Raw genomic sequence first — 19992 nt, 5'->3', positions numbered from 1 at the left:
TCCATATGGTCAATTTGACTTTTGTGGTAACTGGGTTTATTTTATTTTTTAAAAGATTTTATTTATTTATTCAAGAGAGGCAGAGACACAGGCAGAGGGAGAAGCAGGATCCATGCAAGGAGCCTAATGTGGGACTTGATCCTTGGACTCCAGGATCACAGCCTGAGCCGAAGGCAGACGCTCAACTGCTGAGCCACCAGGCGACCCAGTAACTGGGTTTAGATGTTATCCCAAAAGACAGCAACCTTGACAATTCTCCCCCCGCCCCCCCACAAAGTCCTCTTCTAATGTAGAAAAACAATTTGATTCTAAGGTGAAGTCCACAAGCCCAACAAGATTATCTATTTACTGCTAATCTCCTTGCATTTCAGTTTGGGACGTTTCTATTGATCTATCTTCAGGCTCTCACAGTGTTGTCCAGTCTCCTATGAGCTTGTCCAAGGCTTTCTCCATTTGTTACAGTGTTTCTTATTTTTAGAATTTCTTTTGGATTCTTTCAGTTTTTGTTTCTCTGCATTCATTACCCATCTGTTGTACGTTGTCCACATTATCCATCAGATCCTTTAGCACATTAAGCAGTTATTTTATATTACTGTTTAATAATCCTCCAATCTGTGTCATAGCTCAGTCTAGTTCTGACGCTTACTTTGCCTTCAGACTGAGTTTTTCCTTGCCTTTAGCTTTGCTGTTTTTTTTTTTTGTTGAAAACTGACTGTGGCATATTAGGTAATGAGGATTGAGATAAATAGGGCTTTAATATGTTTTTTTATTATGTGACTAGGAACTGGGCTGTGTTTAATATTTGCTGTAGCTGTTCATTCTAGAAGTTTTAAATTCCTCTAGTGTTTTTGTTTCCCATTGTCTTTGGATTTCCCTAAAAATTCTTGTTAGTGTGTTTCTGCAGTGTTTCCACCTGTACTCAACTGACACTACACTGAAGCACTGTTGGTGCAGTAGTAAAGTGTGGGAAGAAAAGCATTCTATAATTTTATGATTAAATCTTTTGGTGTCCTTGGGCTGTGACTTTCACAAGTGTTTCTTAACTTCCTCCTCTCTATTTGAGAGAGACAGGAAGTCTGCAGAAGGCTGTGGTCAGAGAACCATCCTTGCCTTGGGATATGGCTTTGATAAAATCTTTTCTTCTAGAATGTAGGCCTTTATTAAGGAGAAGGCTCTGGATATATTTGACAATAATTATTAATCTTATCCCCCTGCTAGAGCCACAGGAGACAAGAGATCTTTCTTGGTTTTTCATGGTGAAAACTTGCTGGAGTTTCTGGAAACAAAATCCATGCAAGTGCTGGGGCCTCCCAACCCTGCAACCCCCAATAGCTTCACTTACCCTAGCCCTACTCAGTCTCTAGGAATTCATTAAAATTGCCATTCAAGATTTCCTCCTTTATGGTTTCAGAGGCTTCTGTTCTAGGTAAGCAGGTCTCAGATATGAGTCCTTGGATTCACCTCTCCAGATTTCAGGGCTGTTATTTGTCCTGTGACCTCAGTTCTATGATGAGTCCAAGAAAAAGCATTAGTTTTTAGTTTGTTTGGCCTCTTCTGGTAGTAAGGATGGAAGTTGATGACTTCCAAGTTTTTACATTTTGGAGCTAAAACTGGAAGTCCTCTTGGTTATTATTAATCTTTAGGCAGACATATTGCTGCATAAGATGGATTTCAAATTAGATAACACAAACTAAGCCAAGTTCTCAACACCTTTTTTTTTTTTTTTTGGTTTGTTTTTAAGGGATCTGTCATTTTTAAAATCAATATATTTGACTAATTTTTCTGATCCGGTCCTATTTTTAAATTCTTCCATTTAAAAATGGACTTTAGGGGATCCCTGGGTGGCTCAGCGGTTTAGCGCCTGCCTTGGGCCCAGGGCCTGATCCTGAAGACCTAGGATCGAGTCCCACATCGGGCTCCCTGCATGGAGCCTGCTTCTCCCTCTGCCTGTGTCTCTGCCTCTCTCTCTCTCTCTCTCATGAATAAATAAATACAATCTTAAAAAATAAATAAAAATAAAAATGGACTTTAGCGTCTACTTGCCAGTTAAATAAATCTGATCACATCCCGCCTCCATCTATCTGCTCTCACATTGGTGCTTGGACCATGTATTCCACAGCAGAAGATCCACGTGCCCATACATTTCTTTCTTTTTTTTTTTTTCCCATACATTTCACTACCAAAGTTTACCAACAGCATCCGTTGGGGGTGGCGGTGAAGGCGGCTTCGAACACACTACCCCCAGTGCCTCCCGGTTACCAGCGAGGGGGCCGGTGACCATGCCTCCTGCCGCTCAAGATGAAGCTAGGCATCAACTCACATGGACCGTGTATTGAGGGCACAGGATGCTCTTTTTTTTTAAATTTTATTCGTGAGAGACCCAGCGCCCCACTAAACTGCAAAGAGTTCGCGGCAGGACGCGGGATCCGAACTTCCCGCGCGTCTCTTAGATCTGGAGCCGCAGCCTCCCCGCCCTCCTCCCAAAAAGCTCAGTGCCGATTGGCTCCTGCTGCGTCCAATGAGAGGCCGCGCCTGCGCCGGTGGGCCGGGCCCCGCTGGGGGCGGGGGCAGTTGCCAGGAAACGGCGTAAACAGCGGCGCTCCCAGCCGGCCGCTGCTCTGGCCGCGGGAGGTGGTGGCCGCCGGAGCCTGAGCGGGGGACTTTATCTGCCAAGATGGTGAGCCGCTGGTTTGTCCATTGATTTAATTGTAGTATTTGGAGCCAGTCTGCATCTAAAAAAGGGATTCGGAGGTGCCTATTCTGAGCAACAAGTGGGAAACTCGTCAGTTTGCTTTCAGAGGCCTCGTGGGCTATTGTTTCAGCGACGCTAGCGGTGGCTTCCGACCTTTTTCAAATGTTCCTCAGACTCTATTAGATCTGCCCGGTGAAAATCTTGCTTGCCATATTTCTGGGAATTTGGGAAAAGATTAAGAACGTTGAACGAAATAGTGGGGGAAAAAAAAGTTTGGGAGAGAACAAACGAATTAAGCGGCAGCGGTTAGGGCGGCCCGGGTGGCCCTGCGGGTTAGCGCCGCCTTCCGCCCAGGGCCTGACCCTGGGGTCACGGGATCCGGTCCCGCGTCGGGGGCCTGCTTCTCCCTCTGCCTGTGTCTCTGCCTCTCTCTCTGGGTCTCTCATGAATAAATAAAATCTAAAAAAAAAAAAAGTAGCATCGGTTGACTTATTAAATCTGTATTAGGAAAACCTGACCAGCTTCTGAGAGGCACTTTCTGGCCAAGGGTAAGGGAGGCGCTGGGGGGAATGAGGAGAGGAGGCCTTCTCTGTGCTGCGGTTGAGAGCTAGGTCTGTAGAGCTCGACTGCGGGTCTTTGAATCCCAGTATGCTATTTATTTAAGTTTTCGAGGAACCTTGGGTAAAGTTGCTTTTACTTTTCATGTCTCATCTAGAAGATGGGGAGTCATAAGAGAACTTTATAGATATATCAATATATTTATCTACCACGCGTACATTTTTTTATGTTACATTTCTCTGAATTTAGGAAGGAAGCCAAACGCCCTTTATTACTGTTTCCTATTTTTGTACCTGGAGCTTACAGAGGTATACTTTTTTTTTTTTTTTTTTTTTTTTTTTTAAGATTCTATATGTTCACGAGAGGCACAGAGAGCCTGATGTACGGGACTGAATCCCAAGACCCCAGGACCACGCACTGAGTCAAACGCACAGGTTCACCCACTGAGCCACCCAGCCATCCATACAGTGGTATACTTTTAAAAATCAGATTTTGGAATACCAAACTATGTGTGCTTTTTTTTTTTTTTCTCCCATTATAGGCTTCTAGAAGGCGAGCCTTGAGCTTCAGTGAAAGGCATCAGAAATTAGTAGATGTAAATTACGGCAAACAATTGCATGTCCAATCACTAAGAAAGATAGAGAATACTATCAAGGACCAGGTGGTGCATCATGAAAATGATGACCGCGTGGAGCGCAAGAGATTCCTCAGATTATTACAGAACGAACAATTTGAGTTGGATATGGAAGAAGCCATTCAAAAGGTACATTGTCTTATTCATTTTGACATTTTTTTTCTTCATTTTCTCCTCGGAAGTGATAAAAACCAACTGCTGATACTGGAATTGAGTAGATAGATAATAGCAGCAAAAGTAAAGGATGCCTCATTGTAGGTCAGCCAGCCCAGTGTAGTGATAAAGAGCTGGGTTTTTGGAGTTAGACTTTTATGACCTTAAATCCTAGTATCGCTGTACCTAAGCAACCTCTGGAACCCTCGGTAAATTGATTTTACTTTTCTGCTTCATCTCTAAAATGAAAATTATAATAGTATTCATTTTGTAGGATTGTTTTAATAAGGAGTTAATACATGCAAAGCACTTGGAATGGTGCCTGTAACAGAGTAAGACTCAGGGTTTGGTTTTGTTTTTCATAAATACGAAATCCATAATTACTAACTTCCACAGTTTTGTTCATATAAGTAAAATTTGGTTGCTTTCCATAAAATAGGAAAGAAAAAATTTAAGAGTAGCTTTTCTGAATTTACTAAGATTAAAAATATTCATTCAATAGTAGAAAATGAACACGTATATATTGGATATGAATTAAGTACTCATATATTTTTGATCTTGAAATACTGCCTTGAATTCAGGTACAGTATGTATATAACTTAAAATATGGAGATAATTTTTCTGTGGAAACTTCTAAATATTTTAAAGGATGAGGGTGGTATAAAAGGGAGACCAAAATATGAAAAAAGTGTTCTGATATTTAAGTATTTTTTGAGTTTCTGCTGTATGTTAAACATTTTGTAGGATATTGGAATGGCAAAAGCAACTTTTAAAAGTGGTATCCATCCCTTTGAATTCCAAAATCATAAGGCTTAGATATAATTTTTCAACACTGAACAATAAGATCCTAGAGATCAGATATTTTTTCCTATGCTTTTTATTATTTTTTCTTTAAAGTCCCAGATGTCATGTCACCTCTTTCCCGAATACTTCAGTATGCATCTTATAAAATATAGATATTTCCTTACATAGTAGTAGAATAATGCCACTATCTCACCTAATAGAATTAACAATAAATTCTAGGTATCATTTAATGCCATTCCATAGTCAAGTTGTTATGATTGTGTCAAAATCTGCTTTTACAGTTGGTTTGTTTCTTGGGATCCACACAAGGTTCATACAGTGTATTTGGTTGTTATGTCTGTTAGGTACCTCCTAATCTAAAATGGTACCTCCCTCATCCTTTTTTTGTTTTTTGTTTTTTAAGAGAGGGAGAGAGAGAAAGAGTGGGAGAAGGGGCTGAAGGAGAGGGTGAGAGAGAATCTAAAGCAGGCTCCATGTCTAGTGCTAGTGCAGAGCCAATGTAAGGCTGGATCTCACAACCCTGAGATCATGACCTAAGCGGAAATCAAGAGTCAGACGCTTCACTGACTGAACCACTCTCATACCCCCATCTTTTATATTTTTAACTTCATGTTTTTAACTTGTTAAATTAGGCCAGTGTTTTATAGGATATCCCATATTCTGAATTTACCTGTTTGCTTTCTCATTGGTTCATTTAATTTGTTTTCCTAACTTTTATATTTCCTCAAAATGGAAGTTAATCCTAAAGGCATGATTTAGGTACAACTTTTTGGCAATCACTCCATAGGTGATGCTATCCTTGACATTATGTCACATCAGCAGGCACATGATGTCTGCTTGGTCCACTTTTAGATGCTAATGTTGATAAACATGTATATTCTGGTACCTCTAGTGAGGTATTCTGGTTCCTTTTTTGTAGAATTCCGGATCAACCTTTCATTTGTGGTTTCACCAATGAATCTTTCCTTTCATTAGGAGTTGCATAACACTGATTTTCTAATTTTGTTATTCTTTTCACATTTAATTAGCTGAAATTCCTTTGTAAAGAACTTTCCCACATCAACTAGGGTTATTTGGTACCCTGAAATACAGTTATTACTGGAAAGGGAGATATATACTTAGTCTTCAGAGTACAGAAATGGTGCTCTGGTCACTTCCATTGGTGTCTCTGAATGTTGTTTTCTAAAATTATCTTTAGTTTTTGACTTTTTCCTTTTTTAAAAAAATCTTTATGAACTAATGGGTCTTCAATACTTGAATTAATTGCATTTATTATCCTTTTTGATGCTCAGATTGTCCCATCTTTGGCCAATGGATGTCTTAATTGGTTCTGTGTCCTTTTGACAAGATTCCCTTAATCTGTGTGATAGCTTTCTTGCTTTCTGTCAGTACAAGATGTGCCAGGCTAGTGATGGTTAATTTTATGTGTTGACTTTGTGCCATGGGGTGCCCAGATATTTAGCCAGACATTATCCTAGGTGTTTGGGGATGATATTAACATTTAAATTGGCACACTGAGTAAAGCAGATTGCCCTAATGTGGGTGGGCCCCATCCAATTGGATGAAGGCATGAATAGAACAAAATGACTGAATAAAAGGAACTACTCTTTCTTGACTGCCTTCTAATTGGAACATCAGCTTTTTCCCTGCCTTCACACTTGAACTGAAATATCAGCTGATTTTGAGTCTCAAGTTTGTCAGCCTTCAGACAGGAAATACACCATTGGTCCTCTTCTTTCTCAGGCCTCCGTGCTTATACTGGAACTAAACCATTGGATCTCCTGGGTCTCTGGCTTTCTGACTCACCCGTAAGATTGTGGGACTCACTTGAGCTGATGCATTATCCCATTTGTTCTTTTTCTCTGGCTAATACAAGGCTCATTTCTTAAAATTCTTGCTTCACACCTAGTGTCAGCCATTGTACCAAAAGCCATATTATCATCTAGTGGAGATAATATTTAGAGACAATTTTTGAGATAAATTTAGATTTATAATACAGTTGCAAAAAATAGTATAGAGGATTCCTGTATACCCTTCACCTGATTTCTCTTTATGTTAACATCTTACATAATCATAGAACAATTATCAAAACAAAGAAAACAGCCTTGATACAACATGTTAACTATAGGGTTTATTCAGATCTTATCAGTTTTTTCCATTAACATCTGTTTTTTGTTCCAGGAATACAAACGGCCTATAATTGTCATGTTTCCTTAGTTTCTAATCTGTAAGAGTTTTTCACTTTTTCCTGTACTTCATGACCTTGACAATTTTAAAGACTACAGTTCATTTATTATATTAGTTTTCAGTTGCTGTCTAACAAATTATCACAAATCTAGTGGGTAAAAACATTTATTACCTCACCGTTTCTGTAGGTCAGAAATCCAGACATGTTATGTAGCTGGATTGACCGTTTCACCTCACAAGGCTGAAATCCATTCTCATCTGAATCTTGGGGTCCTCCTCTAAGCTCATTTAAGTTGGCAGAATTCATGTTCTCATAGTTTATAAGACTGAGGCCCACATTTCCCAAAGATTGTTGACATTTCCTGCCATGTGATTTTTTTCCACAAAATGGCAGTCTGCCTTTGGTTTTCTGGTTTTCTTCTTGGTATTGACTTTTAGTTTATATCATTGTGGTTAGAAAAGGTGCTTGATATACCAATCTTCAGTTTATTGTGGTGTTTTTTGTTTTGTTTTGTTTTGTTTTTTTGTGGGCTAATGTGATCTATTCTGGAAAATGTTCTATGTGTGCTTGAGAAGAATGTGTATTCTGCTGCTTTTGGATGAAATGTTCTGTATATGTCTGTTAGAGTCACCTGGTCTAAGGTGTTGTGTAAAGCTGATGTTTCCTTATTGACGTTCTTATTTCTGTCAGATGATTTAAGTAGGGTGTAAAAGCCTCTACCATTATCATATTGCTGTCGATTTCCACCTTTCAGTGTGTTAATATTTGCTTTATATATCTTGGTGCTCCTATATTGGGTACATATATATTTATAGATTTTATATCTTCTTGCTTGATTGACCCCTTTATCATTATGTAATGCCCTTCTTTGTCTTTTATTATAGTCTTTGTTTTAAAGCTTTTTTTGTATGATATGAATATAGCTACCCTAGCCTTCTTTTCTTTTCCATGGATATTGTTTCCCTTCTAGGTTTATTGTCTTTCTTTAGTGTTGTGTTTAGAGTCCTTTCCCACTTTCTTTTACTTACTGTAAATTTTTGCTTTGTGTTACCATGAGGTAATTATGTATATAGCATATATTACATCTTATGTATGGAACAGTCTATTTTAGGTTGATACCAAATTAAACTTGAACTCATTCCAAAACTCTACATTTTTACCACGACCTTACATTTTATATTTTTGATGTCACATTTAACCTCTTACTTTAGTATCCCTTAATGTAGTTTTAGTTTATTTTATAATTTTTGTCTTTTCATGCTAGCTTTGTAAGTTGATTTATCTACCTTCACTACATATTTACCTTTTCCAGAGAAATTTTTACTTTCATATGTTTTCTTGTTAATTAGTGCCATTTCTTTTCAGCTTAAAAGGTCCCTTTAACATTTCTTGAAAAATCAGTTCAGTGGTGATGAACTCCTTTAGTTTGTGCTTATCTGAAAAACTCGGTATCTCCTATTCTGAGTGTTAACTTGCCAGGTACAGTATTCTTGGTTGTAAGTTTTGTCCTTTCAGCACTTTGAATAGGTCATGTCACTCCCTTCGGGCCTGAGCAGTTTTTGCTGAAAAATCTGCTGATAGCCTTGCAGGGTTTTTTGGGGGGGTAGGGCATGGGGTGGGTATGCAACAAAAGCTTGTACTGCTTTTAAGATTTTCTCTTTAAAATGGGAAATATCAGTGAGGGTGACAGAACATGAGAGACACCTAACTCTGGGAAACAAACAAGGGGTGGTGGAAAGGGAGGTGGGCAGGGTGTTGGGGTGACTGGGTGATGGGCACTGAGGAGGGCACTTGACGGGATGAGCACTGGGTGTTATGCTATATGTTGACAAATTGAACTCCAATAAAAAATATATACAAAAAAAAGATTTTCTCTTTAACTTTTGACATTTCAATTATGATGTATCTTGGTTTGGATCTCTTTGGTTCATTTTATTTGGAACTTTCTGGGCTTTCTGGACCTGGATATGTTTCCTTCTCCACGTTAGGTAAGTTTTCAGCCATTGTCTCTTCAAATTAGTTTTCTGCCCGTTTTCTCTTCCATCTCCTTTGGGAACCCTATAATGCAAATACTGTTTCACTTGATGTTGTCCCATAGATACTTTATCTTCATTTTTTTCGAATTCCTTTTTATTATTTTTTTCCGGCTCTGCTTGGGTGAGTCCAGTGCCCTGCTTTCCAGCTCTCTGATCCATCCTTCTGTTTTATCCAGTCTGCTGTAGAATCAATCCCCCAGTGTAATTTTCAGTTCAGTTATTATATTCTTCAGGTCTGATTTCTGTTTTGTACTTTCTTATATTTTATATCTCTTTGTTAAAGTTCCCACTGTGTCCTGAGTTCAGTGAGCATCTTTTATGTCTATTACTTTGAATTCTTTTTTCGGTAGATTATTTATCTCTGTATCATTAAGGTATTTTTATGATATTCTGTCTTATTCTCTCATCTGGAACATAGTTCTCTGTTTCTTCATATTGTTTGGCTGTTGCCCTGAATTAGGCAAAACAGCTACTCCTTTCAGTCTAGAAGAAGTGGCCTTGGAGAGGTGATGAAACTTCTCATTCACCATTGATTAGTTCTTGGTCGTCTCTTGAACCTTTGTGATTGTCTAAACAGTCTGATTTATTCTATATATGTTTCTGTTGCTGAGGGTGTGCCAAGACCTGTCAGTTCCAAGGGGAGGAATCTTACTCACCTAAATTCAGGCTGAACGGAAGGTTAATCGATTGTAACAAATATACCACTTGGTGGGGGATATTGATAATGAGGTAGAGCAGTGCATGTGTGTGGGCAGTGGGAACTCTGTTATTTCTGCTCAGTTTTGCTGTGAACCCAAAACTGCTGTAAAAAATAGTCTGTTAAAAAAAAAGTCTTGAAACTAGATGGTGATGGTTGTTGCATAACACTGTGAATGTACTAAAAATTCAGTGAATTGTGAAGGGTGAATTGTGAAGTTGTGAATTGTGAAGGGTGAATTTTATGCTATGTGAATTAAAGCTCAATTTTAAAATAAATAACGTGTTCCAAGAACATTATATACATGGGATCAAACAGTATGTAATCTTCTGGGATTGGATTGTTTCACTCAGCTCAATTCCTAGAAAGTAATCCAGGTTGTTGCTAGTGTCAGTACTTCATTCCCTTTAGCCACTGAGTAGTATTCCATGGTATGGATGTAGCACAATTTATCTGCCTATTCACCCATTGAAGTATGTCTGTTTATTTCCAGTATTGGCTATCTTGAATAAATCTCCTGTAAACATTTGGGTATAGGTTTTTAAATAAACGTAAGTTTTCATTTCTCTGGGCTAAATGCATTAAGAGGGCTGTAATTGAGTCATATAGTAATTACATGTTAGCTTTATAACAAGCTACTGTTTTCCAGAGTGGCTCTGCCATTTTACATTCCCACCTAGCAATATGTGAGTAATGCAAGTTTCTCACCAACATTTGCTTTTGCCACTATTTTTTATTTAAGCCATCCTAATAGGTTTGTAGTGATCATTGTAATTTTAATTTGCATTTCCTGATGGCTAATGTTATTGAACATCTTCTCATGTGCTTATTCTTTCCAAATACAGAAGTTAGTCAAGCCTCTAGATAGTTCTACCATTTTATAGCAGATACAAAAGAGAAACAAGTTGAATGCTATCCTGGGGAAACAGTCAAATTCAGAACGTGGGACATTCTGTGGGCCACATATTCTAATTTCTACAACAAATCAGTGGCTTGGGGAAAAAAAGTATATATATGGGATAACTGTTACAGAATGAAAGAGACTTAAGAGAAATAATAACTAAATGCAACATATGGACCTTATTTGGATTTTGATTGAAAAAGCAAACAAAAAGTATCTTTGAGACAATTGGGAAAGCCTGAGAATGGACAAGGTATTATTCCTTACTAAGGAATTACTCTTATTTAGACATGCTAATGGCATGGTTGTTACATAAGATGAAATTCTTATCAGTTAGGGATTAATACTGAATTATTTATATAGTAATGACATATCTAGGATATATTTTAAAATAGTCTAGCAAAAAAAGAACAAAGAAAAAAATGAAATTGGAGTGGAAGAATAGAGAAAGAAGATTGGTAAAATATTGATAGTTATTGAAAGTGATGACTGCCTGAAGGTATACTTTAATCTTCTTCTTACTATTGATGATGTTTGAAATTTTCCATGGTAATATATCAGGAAAGTACTTATTGATATAGTATTTTGTATTTAAAAATAAAATACAAGTGTTTGTTGCTCTCAAGCCTTGATGAAAGAAAAATCTGATTCTAGAGGACAAATAACTAAAGTTACTTCTTAAAAAAAATTCAGGCAGAAGAAAACAAAAGATTGAGGGAACTCCAGCTTGAACAAGAAGAGAAGTTGGCTATGGAATTGGCAAAACTAAAACATGAAAGTCTAAAGGATGAAAAGATGAGGCAACAAGTAAGAGAAAACAGGTATCTTGGTTTTTATAAGTTTCACTTACTTTGTCTTTGCTTTTATGTAATGCTTAGCACCTAAGAGTGAAATTTACTTCTTTCTATCATTGCACTTAGTTAATATTTTGTCTGGAAACATTTATTGCTTTAAATGCTATATTTATTCATTTGAGAAAAGAAGTTATATTCAAAGAAGTAAAGTGTTTAAGGTGAAAATAAATAGCAATTTTTTCTCTTTCCTCTAAACATAGTTTTTTTAAATGACCTAAAAAAAAAAAAAAAGAAGACTCATGAGGGGCACCTGTGTGGCTCAGTCGTCTTAAGTGTCTGACTTTGGCTCAGGTCATGATCTGAGTCTCTGAGACCTGGGATTGAGCCGTGTGTTGGGCTCCCTGCTCATCGGGGAGTCTGTTTATCCCTCTGTTCCCCTCCTCCACGCTTGTGTGCTTTCTTTCAAATAAGTAAATAAATAAAATCTTTAGAAAAAATAGACTCATGAATCCTACTCTGAAGTAAGACCTTAGGTAATACATAATTAAATTTTCTACCCGGACATAAATTTCTTACAGCATTTCTGGAAAGTGGCTGGTCAGCTATAGCTCTAGCTCTCTAGTGATTGGGATAGGAACTTCTTTTTTCATTTAGTCCTAACTTTGAATAATCTTTTTTTTCCCTATTGTTTCATAATTAATTTCCCTATGACTTTCATGCATTTATCTCACTTCTGGTATCTGATGAAAAACATATTTAGTTCTTATTTAGGATATCTGTTCATATTTCTGAATCCCCTAGATGTTTTCTTCTGTAAGTTACATATCCTTCATTTGTTGCCTATATAATAAGGTTTCAAGCTTCTTCACCATCCTGGTTTTCTTCTGTAGATGTAATTTACATAATTATTGTTCCTTAATAAAATAATGGCTTCATAATTATGTATAATGCTCCAGGGTACTGCTTATTATCCCTAGTAGTGGGACTGTTAACCACATTGTTCTAAAATATGTTTCTTAAAAAAAAAATATATATGTTTCTTCATGTTACCGAAGATGGATTTGCTTTTTAGGAACAGCCATGTCACACTGTTGATTAAAACTTAGGGCTCACTAAATGCCCATCCTATAGTTATATAGTTGAATATAGTAGCAATTTACTTTGATAGTTGATACATATTATCTTAACTGAGCCAGACTTCTGTAGGATATTATATGACCCCTGGGTTAGCTTCAAGGATTTTGAGCTTCATTAAATTATGTTTGACAAATGTACCCATTGTATTTTTCTGGGTCTACAACTTTTACCAAATTCTTTAAGAGATTACTAATGCCTAAAGATTTAAAATTGCCACTAATGTCTTCATATTGTTCTAGTTGCAAACTGTCTTTTTGAATATTAATTCTCCGATCATTGTTAGCTATCCCTCATGGGTTTATGTTATCTGAAGATGAAATAAATATTTCATCATGTATTTGTCTAATTCACTGATCTAAAAATTAAATAGACAAGGTGATTCAAATAAATGCTGTCTCTGAGAACAGAGTATCTGGAAAAAGTATAAAAGTGAGATCTGGAAGAGGAAGGAAACCAGAATGGTGAGTTGGCATTGGTAGCTACATTTCTCCTGGAGGTTCTGCTGATTCTAAAAGTATGGCTGAGAATTAAGAACTGAAGCAGAGCTTAGCCAATAAGTGAATCGCAAGGTGTTCAACATCATTTTACAAGTCTTATGCTCAAGATTTGGTTATTTTAGTGTCTGCTTTACTTCACTAATACACAGTTCAATTTGATTTTATTAGATAGAAACAGATGAAGAAATAATGTGGAATATATCCAGAATACAGCACAGAGAGACAAAAGGGTAGAAAAATAAGAAAGAAAACTTATAAGAGATAATGGCCATGATGAAAGGTTCAAACAGATGTATAACTTTAGTTCTGGTAATAGAAATAAAAGAGGATGATGCAGAAGCAGTATTTGAAGAGATAACTGTCAAGAATTTCCAAAAATGGTAAAAAATATAAAGCCACAGGTTAAAACACAACACATGATGAAAACTATGCCTATACTTATCCTAGTCAAAGTTTTGAAATCCAGCAATAAAGAAAACCATGAAAATCACAAAAGCAGCCCCACAAAAAACTTACCTTCAAAGAGCAGCAATAAGAAGTAGGACTAGATTTTGAAAGCCAGTAGTGAAAATTAGAAGACCGTGGATTTAAAGGGCTGAAAGAAAATAATGGCCCATCTAGAATTCTATACTTTGTGAAAATGTTCTTCAAACTTAAGGCAAAAATCATTCAGTTGGGTACGTTTTCTTTTCTTTCTTTCTTTCTTTTTTTTTTTTTAAAGATTTTATTTACTTATTTATTCATGAGAGAGAGAGAGAGAAGCAGGCTCCATGCAGGGATCCTGATGTGGGACTCGATCCCTGGTCTCCCGGATCACATCCTGGGCTGAAGGCGGCGCTAAACCGCTGAGCCACCAGGCCTGTCCTAGTTGGGTTCGTTTTCAAATAGAGTATGCTGCTTTTCATCAGTGTCAAAACTAGTAATTCCACCCCTAAATAGATACCCACAAAGATTGGAAACTGAACCTTAATCAGATATTTGTACACTAATGTTTAATGCAGCATTAATCATTATTCACAATAACCAGAAAGTGGAAACAATCCAATGTCCATCAACAGATGAGTAGATAAACTCTGGTTTATATATGCAGTAGAATAACATTCAGTTATGAAAAGGAATGTAGTTCTGATACATGCTACAATATGGCTGAACCTTGAGAGGAATATGTTAAGTGAAATAAGCCAGACACAAGAGGATCAATACTGTATAATTCCACTTATGTGAAATAACTAGTACAGGTAAATTTATAGAGACAAAAAGTAGTCAGAGGTTACCAGGGGCTAGGGAAAGGGAGGGATGGGGAGTTAAACAAGCTTAAACAAGTACACTGTTTCTGTTTAGAGTGATGCAAAATTTTTGGAAATAATGGTAGATGGTTGTAGAACATTGTGAATGTAATCAACACCACAAAACTGTGCACTTAAGATAGTTAAAAATGGCAAATTTTTGTTTTATTGTATTTTACCACAATAAAAATATTATAGAACTAAAAAACCCCAAACATGGGGTTTAGCTAGAGCTTTTATTCAAGAGTAATTCATAATCAGAATAACTATTAGAAATGAAGGTTCCAGCTGGAATTATTAGAAAATGATCAGCAAATTTCAATCTGGAATGATTACAAAGAGGATGTAGAAGAACAATAAGAGCAGAAACAAATACATTAGAATATAAGCATAAAGTAGAATCAAAGCCAAAAATTGTGCCTTTATTTTTTATTTTTATTTTTTTCTATAAAATTGTGCCTTTAAAGAAGCTAATAAAATTGATAAAATTGATAAATGTAAAAGAATGCACAAATAACCAATTTTAGGAATGGATGATAGCATATCACTATAGATCATACAAATATTTGCTAGATCATAAGATATTGTGAACAATTTGATAGAAATAAATTTGAAAATTTAGATAAATTCATAAAAAATTTACCAAACTGATGGGCACAAGTAGAAACAGAAATGTAAGTGTTTCTATAACTTTTAAAGATATCTGTAATTAACTTTGTTCACAAACCTACATGGCTAGGCGTTTGGTGAATTTTACCAAACATTCAAATAATAGCACAGTCTCGTATAGTTTTGCAGAGTGAGACAAGAGGGAACACTTCCCGATCAGTACCTTAATAGGATTAAAAAAAAAAATGTAGATGAGTTTTTCTCTCGAATTTAGCTACTGTAATCTGAAATTAATCAATATCAAATCCAGTGGCATGTGAGAAAGATATATCTGACTATTTTAACTTATTCTAGGAATACAAAGTGACTTAGCTAGAAAATCAATAAGTGTAATTCATTCCATTAATAAAATATAATGAAAAATTGTATGAGCAGAAAAAGCCAATTGATTTAAATCAGCATTACTCTAAGATTAGAAAGGATTAGCAAATTAGGGATAAAATGGACTTTATAGTAACATCATACTTAATGGCAAACATTAAACACTTTACCTCTACTAGAAAGACAGGGATGCTTGCTATAATACCTTCTATTAACCATTGTATTGGACATACTAGCCAGTGCAATAAGTCAAGAAAAGTAAATGAAAGGTGTTAGGATTGGCAGTATAGAAATAAAACTTTCATTATTCCCAGATGATATGATTGTGTATGTAGAAAATCAAAAAGAGGGATCCCTGGGTGGCGCAGCGGTTTGGCGCCTGCCTTTGGCCCAGGGCACGATCCTAGAGATCCGGGATCGAATCCCACATTGGGCTCCCAGTGCATGGAGCCTGCTTCTCCCTCTGCCTGTGTCTCTGCGCCTCTCTCTCTCTGTGACTATCATAAATAAAAAAAAAAAAAAAAGAAAGAAAATCAAAAAGAATCTATGTATGAATTATAAGTTCAGCAGTGTTGTTGGATGTGAAGTCAATATACAATATTAGGTGTTTTCTGTGAATTAGCAACAATTAGAGAATGAAATTTTAAGAATAATTTGTATAAGAGCATAAATTTTTTTAAAAAGAGCATAAAAAATAAATACCTAATGAAATAGATATAAAACCTCAACACTGAAAGAAAACAAAAATAAACCATTACCAATAGAGTTTTTAAAAACCTAATTGGAAGGATATACCATGTTTATTGAAGACCCAGTATTGTAAACATACCAATATTCTCCAAGTTGAGAATAATCAATATTCTCAGTATAATAATAATTATTATAACAATTACTTTCAGTATAATCCTAATCAGAATCTCTGCCAGTATTGTTTATTGTGACATTTGACAAGCTGATTCTAAAATGTATATGGAAATGCAAAGTACCAAGAATGGCTAAGATGATCTTTAAGAAGCCCAAAATTGGTGATTTATTCTCTAGGATATGAAAAATTATTATAAAGCTACAATAATTTAGATAGTGTGGTTTTAGCACAGCATAAACAAATGGATTGATGGGATAGAATGGAGCAGATCTTCTCAACCAGAAAATTTAAACCCTAATGGTCCAAGGTATCCTTTATCTGTAATGAATTAATTAACCTCCTGTGGATCTAAAACAATACCAACTATATACCATCTATGAGAAAATTAAAATGTAGCTACTCAGTCTTCTGCAGGATTTAATTCCCTTATGGGACCCCAGTTGAGGAAGGGTGGAATATATTCAAAAACAGATCTATGCATAGATGTACACTTAAACCTTGTGACACTGCAGAACATTGTCACTGCCCTGGTACTGCACAGCATTCAGAAATGGACATTTTTATAAAATAGTACTGGATCAATTCAATAGCCATATATACAAAAATGAACTTGATTTTTACCTCACGGTACACACAGATATCAATTCTTGAATGATTATAGTCTAAAAGTCAGTGGCAAAACAAAGTTTTGAGAGACTAATAAAAGAAAATACCTTTATGTCTGTGCAGTAGGCAACATTTCTTAAAACATGACACAGAAGTCATTGACAATGAAGAAAAAGATTGATGAATTAGAATACTTCTCTTCATCTAAAGAAACCACTGTGAGAGTAAGTATAGAATGGAATGAAATATTTGCAATTTATATAAGCAACAAGAGACTTGTGTTAAGAATATATAAAGAACTTTTATGCGACAATAAGAAGTAGACAATTTAGTCTAAAACAGGGCAAAAATTGAACAAAAACTTCAAAGAAGATACAGAAATGGCTCAAACATGAAAGGTCTGTTTCATTTTAATAATAGGGAAACAAATTAAAACCCCAATGATATATTACACACTCACAAGAGTGATAAAACAAAAAAGAATGATGAGACTGGAAAGTGTGGCTGGGATGTATAGCATAGTGCTTAAGCACTATGAGTGTAGATCTGTACAAAGCATTGGAAAGCTGGCATTTTCTACTACATTTGAACACAGCCTTACCCTGTGACTCAGATTTCACTCCCCAGGTATATATCCAACAGAAATGTGAGTGTATTTTTTCTTCAAGTGAAGGTCATTTATTTGCATGTTAGTTTTTTAAATTTGATGCACTTTGTTTTGGAGAGGTAATATAAATTGTGATTGGGTTCATACATTGGTTTACAAATATTAATACCTAACTCCAACAAAAACCCTTGTAAATATACAAGGGCCCTCTTAGAGTTAAATATATAGAGTAACCTGGAAACTTAATCCTCATTTATATTATTATTTTTATGAAAGAAAGCAATCTTTTTTTTTTAAAGGATTTCATTTATTCATGAGAGACACACAGAGAGAGGCAGAGACATAGGCAGGGGGAGAAGCAGGCTTCCCTGCAGAGAGCCTGATGTGGGACTCAATCCCAGGACCCTGGGATCACGACCTGAGCTGAAGGCAGATGCTCAACCAATGAGCTATCCAGGTGCTCCGAAAGAAAGCAGTATGGTGTCATACATACTGACACCTACAATAGTAAGGGCAAGAAGAACACATCACAACACCAATACCTCTCTCTTCCCTTAGTCATGATGACTGTGTCTTTGAAGGTATAGGGTACTTGTAAGTTGTTGGGTGAGTGCCTGTGTTCTAGTAAGAATTAAGGTGTGTTGGGGGCACCTGGGTGGCACAGTCAGTTAAGCTTCCAACTCTTGGTTTCAGCTCAGGCCACGATCTCAGGATCATGAGATAGAGCCCTGCCTCAGGCTCAGGCTCAGCAGAGTCAGCTTCAGACTCTCTCTTCCTCTCCCTCTGCTACTCCCCACCTCTCTAAAATAAATGAATCTTTTTTTTTTTTTTAAGATTTATTTATTTATTTATGAGAGAGAGAGAGAGAGAGAGAGAGAGAGAGAGAGAGAGAGAGGCAGAGACACAGGAGGAGGGAGAAGCAGGTTCCATGCTGGGAGCCTGATGTAGGACTCGATCCCGGGACTCCAGGATCGTGCCCTGGGCCAAAGGCAGGCGCTAAACCACTGAGCCACCCAGGGATCCCCTGAATCTTTTTTTTTTTTTTAAGATTTTATTTATTTATTCATAGAGACAGAGAGAGAGAGAGGCAGAGGGAAAAGCAGGCTCCATGCAGGGAGCCTGATGTGGGACTCGATCCCGGGTCTCCAGGATCACACCCCAGGCTGCAGGTGGCGCCAAACCGCTGCGCCACTGGGGCTGCCCCACTGGGGCTGCCCCTGAATCTTTTTTTTTAATGAATTAAGATGTGCATCTAAGTAACATCTAAAGACCCTTCCAGCTCAGAATTCTTATATTCAGAATTATGTCTGGCACATTAAAATGAAAAGTTGTGTATAGCATATTGTTTTCCACTATAGTTAGGGAAAGGGTAGATTCAAAAGTAGCTCAGAGATTTTCTGGGGCAGTCTTCATTTTTAACAGATCAGTAAACAAGCCCAGTTACCTATGAAGGATAACTTATATTTTTTATAGTTACTGGAGTTACACTCCATCATCATCATCATCAAAAAATAGTTACCATTTATAGAGTGTTTACTGTGTTACAGGTACTTTTCTAAGCTTTTTAAATACATCAACTAATTCCCATAGCTACCCCTTCTACAGATAACAAAACTGAGGTACAAAATTTAAGTAATTTGCCCTAAACCGTTCCACTATCATTCTTTTTAGCTCGATAGCATTAGTAGTAGCTAGACAGAAATTTTAACTAGTATTGATAAAGCATCTTCTCTCAGTCACACAGTGGCAAAAAAAAGATTTTATAGTGATGATTATTGAAAATAAAAGAGTTGTTTTGTCTGGAGAATTAATTACAATGTCTCATTTCATATGCATTCTGATTTTTCTTTGGGTGAAGGGAGGAAAGGATATTGTTTTCAAGGTATTTAATAATATAAATATCTTTTACACATTTAGAAAAGTTTTTTATTTTAAATACAGACTTTTAAAATAGTAAAAGAAATATGGTCCTCAATTTTAAATTTCTGTCTTTTTTTTTTAAACAGTATTGAGCTCAGAGAATTGGAGAAGAAATTAAAAGCAGCTTATATGAATAAAGAAAGGGCAGCTCAGATTGCAGAGAAGGATGCCATTAAATACGAGCAAATGGTAATCATGTTTCTGTCATTATGTTTTCTATATTTTTACTTACCTTCATTTAGAAAACCAAAAATAGACCAAGTTTTTCAAAATTGTTGCATACTATAAAGAATTTACACTGCTAGTTTTCTTAAATACTTTTTAATTCTCAGATACTTAAGGTACAGGAACTCCTATATTATTTAATAGTGAGCCTTGTCTAATTTCATGTTAGAGTCTTTCAGAGCCACAAAGAATGAGGTTGCTGTTTAGAATGAATAGCTATACTCAGTAAGTCTGAGCATTTCTTGTGTTCTCTGATTATTCTTTGACAAATCAATGTAATAACATTTTGTACTTGTAAATGTTTTAAAAATTAAAGTGTTTTATACTTTTAGGTGGGAAAACTTTCCTGTTTTATAAGTAGCTATCTCTTCTTCTATTTCTCTCTATTTTTATCCCCTTTTC

General features: G+C 36.2%; 1 protein-coding gene across 1 annotated transcript in view; it reads left to right on the top strand.

Annotated features, from left to right (window-relative positions):
* The first annotated feature begins 2562 nt into the window (after window positions 1-2562).
* MNS1 (meiosis specific nuclear structural 1) overlaps window positions 2563-19992 on the top strand; it is a 33216-nt gene continuing 15786 nt past the window's right edge. The window contains exons 1-4 of the mRNA XM_035708882.2: window positions 2563-2677; window positions 3792-4013; window positions 11357-11484; window positions 19452-19554. Coding sequence (XP_035564775.1) covers window positions 2675-2677; window positions 3792-4013; window positions 11357-11484; window positions 19452-19554 — 456 coding nt within the window. The 5' untranslated portion in view covers window positions 2563-2674. The remainder of the gene's footprint in view (window positions 2678-3791; window positions 4014-11356; window positions 11485-19451; window positions 19555-19992) is intronic.

The sequence above is a fragment of the Canis lupus genome, chromosome 30 (genome assembly GCF_003254725.2).
Source record: "Canis lupus dingo isolate Sandy chromosome 30, ASM325472v2, whole genome shotgun sequence".
Lineage (NCBI taxonomy): Eukaryota > Metazoa > Chordata > Mammalia > Carnivora > Canidae > Canis > Canis lupus.
The sequence above is the reverse complement of the archived record's forward strand: the minus strand, read 5'-3'. Positions and strand labels throughout refer to the sequence as shown.